At 36.1% G+C, this 18,715-nt stretch overlaps 1 protein-coding gene across 4 annotated transcripts in view; it reads right to left on the reverse strand.

Annotated features, from left to right (window-relative positions):
• ERBB4 (erb-b2 receptor tyrosine kinase 4) overlaps positions 1-18,715 on the reverse strand; it is a 1,160,906-nt gene that overhangs the window by 363,416 nt on the left and 778,775 nt on the right. For all 4 annotated transcript variants that reach the window (XM_007966140.3, XM_007966143.3, XM_007966144.3 and 1 more), the window contains exon 5: positions 4,488-4,553. In XM_007966140.3, coding sequence (XP_007964331.2) covers positions 4,488-4,553 — 66 coding nt within the window. The remainder of the gene's footprint in view (positions 1-4,487; positions 4,554-18,715) is intronic.

The raw sequence follows: 18,715 nt of genomic DNA on the forward strand, positions 1-18,715 counted from the left end.
AGGGTGCAGTCTGCAGTCAGCTACGATTGTGCCACTGCACACCAGCCTGGGCAACAGAGTGAAACACTGTCTCAAAAACAAAATAATATAAAATAAAATAAAATTTGTACTGGTTTATCAGGTACATGTATTTGTTGAGTTTAAATTTGGTAGGCTTTGTAGAGTAAGCACAGTGGCTGTTAAGCCAATTTTAGATTATAGTAAGGATAGCTTCTATGATGAAAAATTAGCTAAATAAAGTAATTTCACGTCTGATGATTTGATACATGAATTATAACTTGATGATTTTCTTAGTCAGGACTTCCTCCCACCTGCATTTGTCAGCAAGTGGTAAAACTCCATTCAGGCTGGGCGCAGTGGCTCACACCTATAATCCCAGCACTTTAGGAGGCTGAGGCGAGTGGATCACCTGAGGTCAGGAGTTCAAGACCAGCCTGGCCAGCATGGCGAAACCCCGTCTCTACTAAAAGTACAAAAAATTAGCCAGGTTTGGTAGCACATGCCTGTAATCCCAGCTACATGTGAGGCTGAGGCAGGAGAATTGCTTGGACCCAGGAGGCAGAGGTTGCACTGAGCCAAGATCACACCACTGCATTCCAGCCTCTGCGACAGAGCGAGACTCTGTCTCAAAAAAAAAAGAAAAGAAAAGAAAAAAAAACCCTCCATTCAAATATACTAGAAGAGCATCATGTTTCTTATGGAACCAAAGGACAGAAGTGTAGCTGGACCTCATGTAACCCAGAGAACTAGGAGGTAAACATTGTCAAAAATTGTTATTCTTCCTTTCCTCAACTCTCTGTATGACTGCTTTATTCTTTAGTGTCTTTGGGGACTGGTTCTTTCTGCTTCTCATTAACATACATAGTCCAAAAATGGAAATCTCAATTAGCTTTAATATCTCTTCAAGTTCATGTTTCTAAGGTAGTGTAACCAGCACTTCTAGATCCCAAATCTAAATTCTCTGGAGAGAGAACTTGATTGGCCCAGCCTAGTCAATTTCCAACCATATTACAAGATTTCTCAACCCTCAGTACTATTAACATTTTGTATTTGTACTGACTAATGCTTTGTTTGCGTAGGGGTAGGAGAGGCTTTCCCGTGCATTATAGGGTATTTGGCATCATATCTGGTCTCTACTTTACCAGTGCCAGAAAATGATCCCTCCCACCTCTCCTCCATGATGTGACAACCCAAATTACCAAAAGTCCCCTGTGGGGCAAAATCACTTCTGGTTGATAAACACCCACCTATGAAGTAAAGGGTAAAGTATCCCATAAAACAAACATGCCTACTTGTGCTGAAGATCTAGAAGGGGTTGTTTTTTGGAGAAGGCCAAGTGTCTGCTTGGCAAGTATCCTGAAAGTGGTCTATTACAAAAATAAGAGACGTTGGTGGAAATCATAACTTTTGTAAAATTTAGCCAGCATAAGCAGATCTACTAAAATACATTAAAAGGTTCACAATTTTAAGCACTGTATAAATTGAAAGAAAATTTCAATCAAAGTTAGGGAAAACTCATATATGTTATTTCTGCATTCTGCTCTAATACAGTGATTTTCACATTTTTTACTCATATATCTCAATCTGAGAATAAATATTCACCATCTATGTATATATAATATATAATATGTATACACAGAGTCTTTCTTGGTATCTACAGAAAATTGGTTCCAGGGCCCCCATAAATACCAAATTCCATAGATGTTCACTTCCCTTAAATGAAATGGCATATAGTATTTGAGTATAAACTACACACATCATCCTGTATACTTTAAATCATCTCTATATTACTTATAATGCATAATGCAATGTAAATTCTATGTAAATAGATGTTATAATGTATTTTTTCTTTGTATTATTTTTAATTGTTTATTATTTTAATTGTTTTTTTCCAAATATTTTTGATCTACAGTTGGTTGAATTTGCCATGTGGAAACCAGTGATATGGAGAAATGACTGTAAAATCTGTACACATAATCAATACTACTGCATTTTGTCATCTGTAAAAATACACATAAAATAAGACACAGATGAAATTAAGAATTAAATTCTTATTTTAATTTTAATAGTATTAATTTTAATTATTAATAGTATTATTGAATATACTGTATGAGACTTCCGATGTAGAAAAGATGGCAGAGACCTTTTTCTTCCTACCTGTTAAATTCAACTATAAACCCTGAAAGTAATGCAAGAGACAACCAAAGGAGAAATCTGAAAGGTGGTGGGAGGAAGTAATTTTGCTTTGGGATCTAGCACTGGAGGAACAACACAACATCAGGGTGTCTTAAGTCCCCCTACTCAACAGAAGAGAGATCCATCCCAGCGTCTCCCAAATCTAAGCTCCTTCATCCCTCAGATCTATGGTGAGTCCCTCAACAGTACTAGCGGAGCCCCATGGGCCTGAGACTCCCCTCCTCTACCAGGAGGGTGTGGCCTGGCCCACCAGAGTGGCTCAGCCACAAGAAGGAACTTTTGCAGAAGCCTCTTTGACCCCTCTGTAAAATAAATAAGTGAATACATAAAATAAGTAGGTGAGTGAGTAAAAACTCACTTTTAATTTTGATACCTCGGAAGTTTTTTTCTGTCATGAAATGACCAGTGGATATCTAGCACTTTCACAGTCTCTTTGGTTGTCGCTTCATCACAAAGTGTTGCAGATTTTTCCTTACTTTAGAGAACCTGACTTCCTGCAAATGGCCACATGAGTGTCAGACCAGCGCTGGGATGCAATTTAGCCTCGACTTCTTTGCTATTAAAAGAATACCTCCAAATGTTGTGAATGAATTTCACAACAATAATCTCACCTCATTTAAAAGCCTATTTAAAATTCTTGTCAATACATTCCTGCCATAAAACATTGTTTCTATTAAATTAGTTAATTTAAATCTACATTGACTATTTTGCATCTAACCCTTTGACAAAGATCCAAAAATTCCCTAATGAACTACTTTGTCCAAAGAATAGGGATGGAAATAGGCATTTATGGACGTCGCTCTCGGTAGAGCTAATTGTTCCAACCTCAATAGAAAACAAGATCTCCATTTTGCTGTTCTCTACCAATTTCCAAATCCACATGTCTATGACCCTACAAATTCACCTCTAGAAATTAATACTACAAATAAGTCATACACATGCATGGGTTGAAGAAATCAAGTTGTAGTACAACATGCAAAACATGCTAATATTTGAACGAAAAATGGGGTAAGTGCTTATATACTTACTTCCTTGGGTATGCATAAACTATTTTTGGAAAAATACACCAAAATAGCCAATAATATTTGTTGCCTATGGATAGCTGAGGGAAAAAGGTGGGACCCACGTGGGAAGATACTATTTTACTTTGTAATCTTATCTATTTCATGAATTTTGGATGTGAGAATGTCCATGAATTAAAATTAATAAATTTAAGAAATCATTTATCATTGAAAATATCTCTCCTGTATTTTTATTCTTTGGTGGTTCACAATAAAATAATTCTTTTTGTATTTCTTTATTAAAAGAGAATCTAGCAAATAGAACTAGAAAAATGTGAACTGAGACAAATTAGAAATCTGTAAAATTTCATCAAAGCGTGTAATATTTGTATGTTTGAATCTTTAATATTTTCTGTGTCATCTATGCTAATAAAGAAATATATGTCAACTTGTCACTATACTTTTTTTCCATATCATATTTCAGTCATTTTTATGGCAGCAGGAAGAATGAGTGTTTACTATTTGTATAGGACATTTTATTTTTCATTTTTAAAGAAATCATTTATTCTTAAGATTCATGAAAGTTCAGTGCTGGTTTGAGTACTAAACAACATTAAGAATGCTGAAAAAAATCTAGCTATTTGTCTTTACATTTAGTATGCTTTGCTACTGTATATCTTAGCAATGATGATAGCTTCATATTTTCTTTAGCTAATGACTAATCCAAGAAACAATATAAACTAAGGGCAATAGTCATTGTCAACAATAGTGACTATTTCCATAATTCATAAAGTTTGTATCCCTCTGCCTGGAACACTGCCTGGAAAAATACAGTGGATACATAGTAGTACCCTTTCTTTTTTTCTTTCCTTTCCTTTTGTAATGAATGAATAGTGAAATAATTAGTTAGTGAAAGGACTGAGAGACCCAGTTAACCTGAAATTTTGTACACAATGGATTTCCCACTTCTCGTGATATAAAAACTATTTTGTACACATCAGATTTCCCACTTTTAGTGATGTAAAAACTCTAAAGTTATAGCTACTATCACCACAGCTGTGCTGTTGAGATCATTAACCTAGAAACCAAGAAGAAACCTAAGAATCAAGTATATATTAATTTTCATTTGAAAGCAATCAAAATTGGGTAGTTTTCTTGGCCCAAAGCAAATCAACCACAAGGAGGCAACAGCTCATTTCATGTTTTAGATGACCAGAGGCATGAAATGTACCAATCATAAAAATTCCTTGGCCACATCAAACCTGTGTGCTCTCACTGATGAATACTTACAAGTCTGGCAATGATTTTCCGTGGGTCCCCAGCAACGGCCAGTACAGGACTTATGGCAACGTCCACCTGCAGAACAGGAAAAGGGAAAAAGCACATGCACGTTATAATCTTTCACTCCTCGACCAGGAGTAACTCCTCAAAGGAAATACTCCTGCTCCTTTACGAGGATTTTTATATCATACTAGAGCTGAAACATAGCCCATAAAATGCCCACTTAAGTAGGAAAACCTGAATGTCAAATATATGTGAGACTAAAGTACAACCTTCTGGTATTCAAATCCTCTTATCATTTTATAGGAAAATAAAATAAATGAATTTGTGAATTTTCTCAGAAAATCAAAAGCAAACAATTACATTTAATAAGTTTCACTTTCACTATTGAGCATTATTATTCTATTGATCTAATCTACTTGATATAATTTCCAGAGATCACATCTTACTGAGAGCAGCATATATTAAAAAGTAAAGGAAAAAAAATAAGTTGAAATCTGTGAGAACACGAATATATTTTTACAAACACATGAAAAATCATCAGAATAAATGGCAAAATCCTGCATTTAAGCTATTTTTGAAAGCTTAATTTCAATTATTTTTATACTTCTAAAATGTTTATTAACATTATTTGCATTTTCAAATATAAGCCTTAATCTCCTATAGTGGCATCTTCTTCTACCATAGGTATTTGCCTCAACAAACATAGCTGTCCCACAGAGAAATTCCCATCGGGACTCAAAATAAAGAATATTAGCTGGAAGAAGTCATGTAAAAACGACTTCCTTTGAATCTTATTTTTGAATTTCATAGGTTCACTCTAAATTTCTGTGGGCACATGACACATTTTTGGAATAAAATATAGATGTTAAAAATCTATTAAAGCTTAAAACTTTTCCATAAACAGAAATGTTTTATATGACATTTCCTTATTAAAGGAAATGTATGACATGTTCCTTCTTATTAAACATTGTCAATTTTCTAATAATAATTGTTAATAGGATTCTCCCATTTAAAGTGTTTAACAAAGTTAACTATATTATAAATATCATCAAATAACATCTGATCAGAAGCTCCCATCTTTCCTTGATCCAAGTTTTTAATTCCTCAACCAGAAAGTTCTTACAACCTGGAGTGTTCCCGCCTCCAGTGAAACTGCCTAAGTGAGCCTATTCTGTTAAATGAGTACATGGTTAAGATACAGATTCAACAGACACTTTCTCTGGCTGAATCTCAGACCATTCAGATGGTCTACCTTTGAGAAAGTAAACTGTACTATTTCCAAGTTAATACAATACTTAGGTTCTATTCCAGTCATCTTCTTAAAAGTACGGGGATCTTTGCTACAACAGAGTTTATTTAAAGCAATTCTATTTGTGAAGTATTGCTGCTGACATCACCAGTATACAATATCCTGTCACTCTGCCATCTGTTTATTTAGAGCCAAACACATTATAACAACATAATGCAAGCTCATTGTAGCTGACAGGAAAAGGACTCCATCTGGCCTGAACAATATAACTTTAATCAGTGATAATGATAATTATTATTAAAAACTTACAGGAGTTATTTTGTACAAAGCTAATACATCTAAATTGATTTATACTAGCGGAAATTAGAAAGGACTGTGAGACAAAATAGGAGGCAGTGAAAACTTTTTGGAGTACAAACTTTTTTATGAGAAAGTAGCTAATGTTAATGTGATTTCTTAGATTTGGTAGAATCCTCTAAATTGATCCATTAAGTGATCTGTTAATTGAAGATAGTTGAAGCATAAGATATTCTACCATTTAATCTACGATTTATTTAATCAGGTTTGGGGCTCATAAAATGTTTGGCCTTATTCTTTGTGACCAGAATACTACCTCACTGGAAAAAAAAGAAAGAAAAGAAAAGAAAAGAAAAGATAAAAGCGAATAGAAGAGAAGAAAAGAAAAAGAAAGGAGGACGGAAGGAAGGAACCAGGAAAGGAAGGAGTTAAGTAACACAATTCATATTAAACATTTTAATATTCTCAATGTTTTTCTCCTACTCGATTAATTTTTTAACTTCTTATTCATGAAATTCCAATTTGCCACCCAGACATCTGATCCCAGATTCAATATAAAAAGGCGTGTTGCTAGAAATACTGTTGATGGTTCTTGATAAGGTATCAGGGCAAGGCCCATCTATTTGAAAATGTGATGTAGTACCCACACACACACAAAAACAAGTTGAAATAATTTAACCTTGACTGTCTACTTGATATTATGAGATTTTTTTGGTAGTTTCCATTTCCACTTGACCTACACATTTCAGAATTCTATTATGACAAACACACTAGAGGATCTAGAATTGACTGTACTCCCATAAATGGCTGTTCAGCCAGGACTACCTTTATTTTACTTTCTCTCTAGAGCCTTGACACTTTTGGAATCTGTCCTAGTACTCGGTTCAGCTTTAGCTTTACTCTTCAAAATGGTGCAAGATACGGCACTTTTGTTATCACTGGATGTCGCCAATTAACAATTAAGTAAATGCTACAATATCTGACCAAAATATCTGATTAGAGATATTTATGAATCAATGTACTTACTACATTTTTATGTCTGTAACCTTAGTTTCATTCTTGCAGTTAATTGGGAAGTATAGAAAGAGTTCCCATAGTAATTAACTGCCTAACACAGAAAAAAAACGACGAAATTTCCAATAAGTGTTCCCTCCTATGTCCTTCCAACCATGTATCCCTGATTATCTCATAAGCACCTTCTTCATCTTGTGTATTAGGCATGATGTTAAGCAATGGACATAAAATATTATACTGAAACAGGTAAGTTTATCACCCTCTTAGAGTTTAGAATTAAATCAGGAAAAGAGTTCTGACTACTCTGTAGCTAATGTTCACCCTCTATCAGTTTAAGGGAAAAAGCCAATAAATCTACATTTTTAACAGCCCACTAGCCCAGGAAAGAAGAGTTGGATGAAAGCAGGTGGAGCTAGATCATTCCCAGTCTAATTCCCAGCTACACTGGAAGTCAGCTACATTCCTTAAACAATGACTTGTCCATGTGACATCTAAAAGGAGCTCACCCTAGACCATATCAGTGAAGAGTGTAAGAATAGGCTTCAATATGTCCCTTGTTTGTCTGAAAAAACAAAACAAAACAAAAAAACCACAAATATTTTAATGATAGCCTACTAGCTTACTGGGATTTTCTTCCTGCCCTCTGTTCTCAGGCACGCACTAACCTCAAAAGTCCTGATTTCATGTGAAAAAGAGATCTTATATGTTTGTCATATTTAGTGTGAATTAGTTTTATAAACTACTTCTCCCCAGAGTGTGTTTTGTAAATGAGGGCCACAAAGAGAGGAATTAGTCAGATGCCAGAATATGCAAATGAGAGCAGTGTTTAGGGGTTTTACCAATGCTGTCCAAACAAATCTTCCCACTTCCATGTCTCAACCTGGTAGATGATTCTTTCCATTGATTATTGCAATTTTTTTTTTTTTTTTTTTTTTTTTTTGAGATGGAGTCTCGCTCTGTAGCGCAGACTGGAGTGAAGTGGCGCAATCTCAGCTCATTGCAAACTCTGCCTCCCGGGTTCAAGCAATTCTCTGCCTCAGCCTCCCGAGTAGCTGTGATTACAGGTGCCTGCCACACGCCCAGCTAATTTTTGTGTTTTTGGTAGAGACGGGGTTTCACCACCTTGGCCAGGTTGGTCTTGAACTTCTGACCTCGCGATCCACCCATCTAGGCCTCCCAAAGTGTTGGGATTGCAGGCATGAGCCACTGCGCCTGACCTTTTTTTTGAGACCGAGTTTCGCTCTTGTTGCCCAGGCTGGAGTGCAATGGCACAATTTCGGCTCACTGCAACCTCCACTTCCCAGGTTCAAATGATTCTCCTACCTTAGCTGCCCAAGTAGCTGGGATTATAGGAATGCACCACCACACTGGGCTAATATTTGTGTTTTTTAGTAGAGACGGGGTTCCCCCTGTTGGCCAGGCTGGTCTCAAACTCCTGACCTCAGGCGATCTGCCTGCCTCAGCCTCCCAAAGTGCTCGGATTACAGGCATAAGCCACAGTGACTGGCCTGCAATAATTCTTTTAAAGCTATGTGAGAAATAGTCCACTTTTTTTACTAAAAATGAAAAATGTGACATTTCCATATAGCTCAGTCATAGGAGAATTAATCAAATTAGTATGTCCTGTTATTCTGACTCAAAGAGACGAAATAAGAAACAAACCAATATTTTAAACAACCATTTCAATTACTTTAGTAATTTTTAAAAATAACTTAAAATAAGTGCTAGGCGTAGTGCAGTAGCACATGTCTGTAATTCCAGCACTTTGGGAGGCCGAGGTGGGCTGATCACTTGAGCCCAGGAGTTTCAGACCAGCCTGGGCAACACGGCAAAACCCCGCCTCTACAAAAAATGCAAAAATCAGTCGGTCTTGTTGGTGCATGCCTGTCTTCTCAGCTACTCTGGAGGCTGGGGTGGGAGGAGCACTGGAACCTGGGAGGCGGGGGTTGCAGTGAGCTGTGATTGCTCCACTGCACTCCAGCCTGGGCGACAGATCAGACTCTGTCTCAAAAAATAAAATAAAATAAATGAATAAATAAAATAAAAATAAGTTCTGGTTATTCCCCATCACCATTATTTTAATTCACAGGCAATCCCTCTGCTTTGACAATGCATTATTCATCATGGAAGCTGGCAAATGTGACTAAGTTAATCTTTTATGTTTGTCCCGCAGATGTTACTAAAAATGTAGCCTTTGCATTCCTTTTTAGGAACTAGAGTCCATGAACTGCATTTATATTTTTAAGAGTCACAAATTCATCTAGAAGTTGTGCTTGTTTGTGTGACCACCTGAATGTGGGATTCAGTGCCTACCTCTGTAATGCTTTCTGCAAGTAATAGGCCAGGACAGTTGAAGAGTTACAAAATATGAAGTCATTGGCAACCATAAAAGATCATATCCTCAAACTGCCTCTAGCTAAAGGCAATGCAGTTTTATCCCTGGATTTTTCTTTTACTCCTTTTAAAAACTGGCAGGTTTGACCTCTTAAAATTATTTTTACTAGAGAAAGAAGTGAGAGCATAATACCTTTTTTATGACCATATAATTCAAAATAGGAAAGTAGAACATTTATTGAAAGTCTACGCTAACCTAGTCCCTATTCTTGGTGTGTGTGTGGGTTCAGGGAGGGCTGATAAAAAGACAAATGTCACTATCCTGCCCTCAAGGAGGTTTTGGGATCCAGGAAATAGGCAGAGGAATAGGCAAGTAACTATTATGACCATAATATTTCCTAAAATATAGGTACGTATAAAGTGGAGAGAAAGGATTGCAGAAGGCTCTGCAGTTTAATTTTGCTTGAACAATCTAGTTTGTCCAGCAGTGAAGGAGAGGGAAGGAGAATTTCTGGCTGAACACCTAGCCTAAGCAGTAACAGAGAGGCATGGATGAGCACAACGCTTTGAAGCCATAATGAGTAGTTTAGGGTTTTTTGAGCATAGTTTGCATGAGTAATAGCAGCTGGAGTGTGAGCTTACAAAGTATCACGAAAGCCTTCTAAAACAGTTCGGAGTTTACTCTGTGTGTGTATTATGGAGTTTCTATGGGTATTATGGAGGTGGTCAAGGTCTTTGAGCATTAAAACGACATAGTTTGACTTGTGGGTAGAAAATGGTTTTGAGTCATGGTTCCCAAAATTTAGTGTTGACACTTGAGTAGCTTGTGCAAGATGCTGATTTTATAGTCTGGATGAGGTACAGGAATCCCTATATTTAAAAAGCACTTCCAGGGATTCTGAGGCTGATGGTTGCGAAATGACAAAAGTATATATGAGATAATGGTTTGGCAAATAATTCCAAACTCTATTAGTATCATACACATATTTTGAGACAATGCTTTAAGTGTTAGAGCTGATCAGACGCTTGGTAACCAAACTTTCAGACAAGCAGTGTAAAAATCTAGCAGTCTCTCATGTCTTAGTGTTTACTCTTTGATTTGTGGACACATTTCCATCAAATTGCATCTTTCTCCAGCAGCACTAAAAAATATGTAGCTTTGTTTTTCACATTTAACTTACTGTAAACCACCCATATAGTAGTAAAATCTCAATATGATTTGAGCAAATGACACATTAGTAGGAATTAATGGCATTACCATGATGTGGAATTGCTCTCCTTTATCAGATGCGAATACTTCCGCTCGTTCTTATCTGACGGTTCTCACTGTCATCTGTTTATTCGTATCCACACTTTTGTTATGTGAATTGACTTTACTTTTTATTCCAGTCACAACTGAATTTTCCTATCCTGCCTCTTAATTTGAAAGTTAAGTACAAAATGGAAACTTTAATTTTTACACATGTTGATACAAAAAGATAGGCAGGTATTCTTACTTGCTTAAAAATATGAAGTTAAAATGAAACAAAAAATATTTATGGTTGGGATTTTTCATCTTCATCAGGAGTTATGAAGTCAAAATAAATTAAGCAATTACTGCACAGGAAAAACAAATAAGTAAGGTTAACCTTGCTAAACTTGATGTTTTTGTAAGCATCATCATGATATTCAGTCAAGCAATTTATAGTCAAAAGTTTTAGAACAGCATATATACTCATGTGATCAAGACTAATTTTAAACAGAAGTGTGAAGTACACAGAAGTGTCTGCAGTGCTTCCATCTACCCCTCCCTCAGGGGCTCAACTCCCTCCTGCTAACCTGCGACTTCTAGAGCACACAGAACCTCCTCCAGCATCACCTCGGACAGGATTTCAGATAGCTAACGTACAGGCCAGTTAATCTGGTGCACAAAATTGTGCAAAGGTTTGAAGATTCTAAACTTATTTTGCAAATTTGTATTTTTCCTGACGCCTTCTGGAAACATAGATCAATCCAGAGGGGGCATGACAGTGGCAGAAACCACAGCTACAAACAGAAGGCTGGGCAGGCTGGGGTGGGGAAACCTGTAAAAGGGCTATTTTTCAAAATCTCTTAACTCATAAATGGAAGCAAAGAGCTACTCCATTTGCAGGCTGAGTATAGATCTGTTTTTACATATACATTTAAGTAGAATAGATAGGTCAACACAAATTTCACAGTTAAAACAAAAATTGATGATGATCCACTCAGATCTAAGATTGTCGATTATCACTTATACCTACAAGCTCATATGATTGTAACAAGGACTAATAGTAAGAAATAACCTAATACATATTATGTCAAAAATGAAATAAACGTGAACATACTAAATGCATTCTATTTCCCACTGAGTGGAAAGATCTGTTCAACGCTGTCTATGATATTACTGTTCTGTATATTCTATGCTCCTTCCAACAGCCTTCAGAATGCTTTAGGCTACAAAAAGCAATGGAAGTGAACTTCAAAGAAAATAACATTAAAAGGTCTTAATGCTTTTTGGAAAAGTAGTATTATTAATAACATAAAATGACTCAAACTAATAAAACATCAAATTTTTCCTAAAAACTAAAAGCTTTTATATATGATACTGTCAAATATTTGTTCCAAACCAGACACTTTTAAAGCATTAATTATCACTGTTTATAGCTGTTAGCACAAAGTAGAATATAGAAATTCCACCTACTGTGGAACAGAATTAGTTCCAATCAATGTCAAATGTATTTCTGAGCATATAATAAGGAGTCTGAACTAACTGAAAAACCTTACCTGAAAACATAAAGAATATACTGAGATGTGTCACCTTTTGCAACCAATAACAACAATAATAATGAGCACTTACTATGAGCTTGCCAGAGCCACCAAGGGCGTCCAGAAGCATCCTTCACAGTTACTCAATCTAGATGATAACCCCTTGGAGGTCTGCAGTGCAAAACCTGTTCAGTTATATGTAGTGGTGGGCCTTCCAAGGATGTTCTAAGCATTTTGCATATATTAACTCATTTAATCCTCATATAACCTGAATAGTCTGGTTAAAATTTCTATGTCCAGTCCAGACTCAGTGATATGTAAGCTTATTCTTCCAACTGCTTACAAAACATCTCCACTTGTTCACTTAGCAGGCACTTGAAAACACACATGTTCAAAACTGAATCCATAATCTTCCCACTCCACTCATAAAAATTATTCCTGTATAGTCTTCCCAATCTCAGTCAATAAGCAGCTCAATCCTTTCAGAAGCTTCTGCCAAAAACTTTGGAGTCATCCTCAACTTTTTTTTCTTTCCTCTTACAGCCCAGATCCAAATTCATGAACATATCTGGTTGTCTCTAACTTCAAAATCTGTCTAGTATCCAATCATTTCTCACCACCTGCACCATTATCATTGCAATACAAACCACTATCATCTCTTGCTTGGATTAATGCAATAACCTCTTATCCAGTATCCTAGCTTCCACCCTGGCCCCTTAGCCAGAGTGATCTTTTTAGTCAGACCATGTCAAATCTCCTAAGTTGCCATATGCCTCATAGTAAATGCCAAAGTCCTTACCACAGTCTTCAAGGACCTACAACATGTGGCCCTCTCCTCCATGCCTCAGTATTTTCCTCCAGGCTTACTCCTCTCACTCTCATCTCCTGCTGTTCCTAGGACATACAAGCTTCACTCCCACTTAGGGTTCTTCTATTTCCTCTTCCTCTCCTCCTCCAAGAGCCTATAAAGCGGGTTTACCCACCAACTTGCTCTTGTTAGATGCCACCTCTCCATGAATCCCCTGACCCATTACGTTTAAATAGTAAACATTCCAGATAGATTTACTAGATTTTATTTCTAATACATGTTCAAATTGGAAATGCTGTATAATGCATAAAAATATGAAAGAAGAAAAAAAATTCATAACCTTGAATTTTGGTGTTTTTCATTTTCTAAAGTGTGTGTGTGTGTGTGTGTGTAGCACTTTAACATGATGTAATACTTTATACAGTTCTGTCATCTGCTATTTTCATTTCACATTTTTATCCTAAACATTTTGGATGATATTAAATAAATATTATTTTATTTTATTTTTGGTAGATTTACCTTCTGCCATACAGACATGCCAAAAGTCAATTAACTATTTTGCCTTATGAGATATTTTCACTGGTACATGTAAGAGATAAATACATATTTTTTAATGAAAATACACATTAAGAAAATACCACTAATTTCATGTCATATTTTTCAGCAGATTTGTAGCTCATGAAAAGATAACAATAGAAAGAACGTGACCATGTGTTTCATTGTGTCCTTGTGTAAAACACTGACGGGATGTAAAATAGTTGTGTGGATTTGTAGATGACTGGCACATGTATCAGAACATTTGATAAAAGTATTGATGTGCTAGTTGGCCTGGACTGACATCCTGGCTCTAGGAGTGTGCCGAAAGCTTCTGTACACATCTATCATATTTGACCTTTTAATAACTGAGTTGCATAAAATGTTTGAAATACACTTATCATATTTGCAAATGACACAAATCTGGAAGGGGTAGTGAATACTCTTATGGAGAATAATCATTCAGATTTAGGAAGAACTTGGTGGAAGAAATAATGAGCTGAAATTAAAGCTATGATATTTAATAAGATCAATGTAAATTCCTGCATTTGTGGTTCTAAATCAACATTTCATGTAAGTATCAACAGATATGTACTCTTACATAAAGTCTCTGTGGCATGAGACACATTAGAATTTCAAATCTCACTCTGTTACTGGTTGTGTCATTCCTTAGAAAGGTTAACTTTTTTCACTTTGTTTTTATACTTTGGACTTAAATGTTTGTCCTAAAAATGGAGGTGTACACTATACTGCATACTCCAATCTATACAGTATGATTGACATCATCAGCCTCACCACATCATGTAATGCTTATTGAGCACTCTTTGCTCTCTGCACAGTGCACTAGGTATTTTATATACACTGTCTCACTTAATTTTCATAACAATATGATCACATAAGTACTACCATTTGTTTTATTCTGCAGGTAAGAAAATGGGCCAGGCGCAGTGTCTCACGTCTGTAATCCCAGCACTTTGGGAGGCCGAGGCAGGCGGATTATGAGGTCAGGAGATCGAGACCATACTGGCCAACATGGTGAAACCCCATCTCTACTAAAAATACACAAATTAGCTGGGCATGGTGGTGCATGCCTGTAATCCCAGCTACTGAGGAGGCTGAGGCAGGAGAATCGCTTGAACCAGAGAGTCAGAGGCTGCAATGAGCGGAGATCGCGCCATTGCATTCCAGCCTGGTGACAGAGCGAGACTTCTTCTAAAAAAAAAAAAAAAAGGAAAGAAAAAATAAAATAAAAAGCATCCTTGTTTTTATGTTTTTAAATGTTCATTTAGTTAATCTTCACACTTCCTAACATACTATGACTGAGCGCTCTAGAAGTGTTTTTGATAGTGATGTTTTAGAGCTAAAGTATATTATATAACATCCACAGCAAAGAAGGATATGCAAAATATGCTGTTATCTGTCCTTCTAGTTTCATATTTGGTTGTTCAATCAGTGACATCCATCTTAATCAAAAACTATATATATATATTTTTTTTTTTCTTTTTTTTTGGAAAAGCATCCTTTAAGTAGAGCCAGAGAATTGTCCCTCCATGGCACATCAGCCCTTTTTATACATAGCATGTTTCTAGTCAAAAATTTTTCTTGACCATTATTTCATTTCTAATTGGCAATTGCTTTGATTCTATTACTTGTTTATTAAAGTTCAGCAGTAAATGGGTCTAAAATAAATGTCAATTAAATACAAACACATTTTAGTAATTGGCATTTATTTCTAAAGGAGAATGTGATAGGAAATTAGAGCTTACAGTTTAGGAAAGCTAAAATATTGAAAATACCACTGAGTATGTAACCAATTTACAATATTGTCACTTACTTCTCTAAGGGTTCATTTATATGCTGGGAAAATGCAAAAAAATACAAGCTTTTACTAAGTGCTGGTAAAGTGTGGAAAACACCAGCTATTAAATCATTTTTATCTCCTTTCAGGCTCCATTATTACAATTGGTAGAACTGTGGGTAAAGAACTTTACCTAAGAGTTGACTTTCTTCTTTAATAAAATACAGATAATGATACCTACTTCACATATTTGATAAAGGAATGACTAAGTTGAATATCATATGCAAAGTACTTGGCATGTAATAAGCATTAATCAATGTTAGTTCCCTTTTTCTTCCATCACAACACATTACATAACAATTTTACTGAACAGCAAAGACAGACAAAGAGGGAGAGGGTCAGTAGAGGTGATATGGCAGATACATCAAGTAATCTGGAGACAGAAATGTTTACGCAAACAGGATTGAAATGATCAGTAAGGTACCACAGGTCAAGCAATTGGAAGCTGGGAGGGTGTGACCCCTTAGAGGCTTTCGCAGGCATAGCAGACAAAGACAAGTGGGTTTCAAAGATCTCTGCATCCTTTGACAAAGGCGTGAAAAGCCACAGTTGCAGCAAGAATGTTATGAATAACCCAACTCCAGTGAAACTCACTGCCACTGGAACTTCAGGCTCTTGTAGAGTTCAGGCTGGTGTACATGGAGAGAGAAAAAGAAGGCAGGAAATATTTCCAGGTATGTTTCAGAAAGGGAAACAGAAACCCATGGCTGGAGCAATGGTGGATTAGTGAAGACGACTAGATGTCACTGATGTGGGGGTCTCAGCCCACTCCATGACCTTCATCTGTCAGATTGCTGGTCAGACATGCTAATGAGTCCCTGAGGAACCGTAACCACCCACATGTTCACTTTGTGAGTGGTGTCACGTTTGAGAAACATGGTTCAACAGCTAAAATTCAAGCAAAAGAAATTTACTACTCTCAAAGGACATGAAATGGGATCCAAAGCATTGCCCATGGCAACAGTTCTAAACTGTTATCTCACGCAGCTCTCACTCTCATTCAGCAAAACCCCAACTCCAGTTTTCTCTCTCTTCCTGCCTTCCTTCATCACAAACGTTTCATCCTTCTACCCCCACCATCATTGTATCACTATTATGTGATTGATGGACTAAACCATTCTCCTCAAGTATTTTTCATTCCATTTAGCTCTCTTATCAAATAATTATTCACCTATTTTTTTTTGTTATGTATCTTAATTGTGCATTATAACATCTAGCAATTGTGTGTGTGTGCGTGTGTGTGTGTGTCTGGAGACAGGAGAACAGTTTGGTCTGGTGGACTGAAAGTATTAAGCAGACACAAAATATTTGAGAAGGTACAAAAGATAGACTATGAATATTCCCATATTTGTACATTTTATCCTATCAGAATAGTCAGTGTTTAAGGAGAAATGTTTGGGTTCTATTTCACCATGAACATAAAGAAATTCCGATAATCTGTGTGTAGTATGGTCTCCATGGATAGCCTGTGTTTTCAACTGGCTTCCACTTGATAGTTCCAAGAATAGAAATATCTCCTATATAAATTTATAAGAAATGAGTGTTGCCATGGGAAAACTGAGATGGATAAAATTATTATGAGTTGCTTAAGGGAAGGAACCATTTCTTTTCCATAATTCCTAACAGTGCTCAAAACACAATGGGCTTCTCAGATTGAATAAACCAACATTTCCTTTACTAAGAGGCCAGTATCTTCACATCATAGTGCTAACACAGCTTCTTCAACCCTGAGTACATTTTGAAAGGTCTTATAATGTCTGTGGTTTGGGACTTTATAATTATGGCTGGTGCCATTAATCTTACAGCCTTCCTTTTTTATTATATATAAGATTGAGACTGAGTTTTTGTTACAGATTGCTAGCCTATAGCAGTCAGTTGTGGAGATTAGACATCACTGAGACAGATAACAAAGAAAAATGGATAACAAACTGGAAAAGATTAGGTAGCTCCATGCCACAATATTAAACAAAGTCTTCTGAGGTATAGCAGTCCAAGACTCATTGTATGTTACTACCATTTTTTCATCTGTCAAAGGGACTTGCTGTTAAAACAGGGCCTTAGCTGTGCGTGTGTATACACACATACGCACACACACACACACAAATATGTGTATATGTCTATGTCCTTTCACTTAAAATAAAAAGAACTCACATTAACAAATAGGCACATTTCTAAAATGCCACGGTAAGCCAAAGGAATAAAAATGTGATTTTAAAGTTGATGGAGGTTATAAGAAAGTGACCCAAAACGCATTATAGTAAGTAATAAGCCTAAAATGTCTTGCTGTAGAATGTTTTCATTAATTCACCTTTGAAGTTCATATACAAAAACTAAAATTCAAGGATAGTGGATGTATAATATATTTTAAAAAACTGATTCCATCAAAAAGCTATTTCAGTGGAGTTCCTTCTTAATATACTACTAGACAGATCTGGAAATTGAGTTATTATTTATAGAAAAAAAGATAAATGATTTGCAAACTACTGCACAGACATCTCTTGTATTCCATTGCAAATTATTTTTAAGTCTAAATAAATATCAGTTCTACTACCTATTTTTCAGCTCCAGTTTTCTGTTTTCTAAAAAATATTTTTGGCCTTGTAACTTCTGAAATACAAATCCTTTAATTACAACGAAAGCCCTTGTTAGCTAACATGCTAAAGAGGTAGTTATAACTTAAATATATTACAATTTTATTATGTATCAGGCATGGTTCTAGGCAATTTATTTCTATGATATACTTAGGAGAAAAGTACTACTATAGATTAGGAAGCTGAGGCTAGAGAAATTTAATAACTTGCCCAAGATCACATAGTTCGTAATAAGCCTGGATTGGAGCCTAAAAATATTATCTCTGGAGTGCACACTCTTAACCAATACAACCAAGTATCTAATTTGTGTTAACAGATACAAAAATAGAATAGCCATTTGGGACAAAGGAGGGAAGAACACCCAAAATAGATTAGAACACACATAGGAAGACAAACTTTGTGTCACAACAAGGCCTTGATTTCTGATGGGATTAATACAAACACTCTGAAAGTTCATTGGATTTTAGGAGGACAGGAATCCATTAGGCAAAGACGTTGAATGAGATCATTAACAAGACACTCATTCAAAATCACTTAGGGAATGACATGCATGGAGTTAAAAAGATGACTTGGGTCACTTACCAAAATCTTTGATGTGTGTGTGAAATGAGCGGGTTAGTCAATAGCAGTCAGGGTGGAGAGTGGTGTAGGTGGATGTCAAGAGCATGGAAAAAGGTGCCCCTCCCCATCTCACTCTCTCATCTCACAATATTTTAATCTATTATTCTAATTCAGTCTTATATGAGAAAAATAAGGGATGAGGGGCTAGGCAAGCGTAGTTAG

This window comes from Chlorocebus sabaeus, chromosome 10 (assembly GCF_047675955.1).
Source record: "Chlorocebus sabaeus isolate Y175 chromosome 10, mChlSab1.0.hap1, whole genome shotgun sequence".
In the NCBI taxonomy this organism is placed as follows: domain Eukaryota; kingdom Metazoa; phylum Chordata; class Mammalia; order Primates; family Cercopithecidae; genus Chlorocebus; species Chlorocebus sabaeus.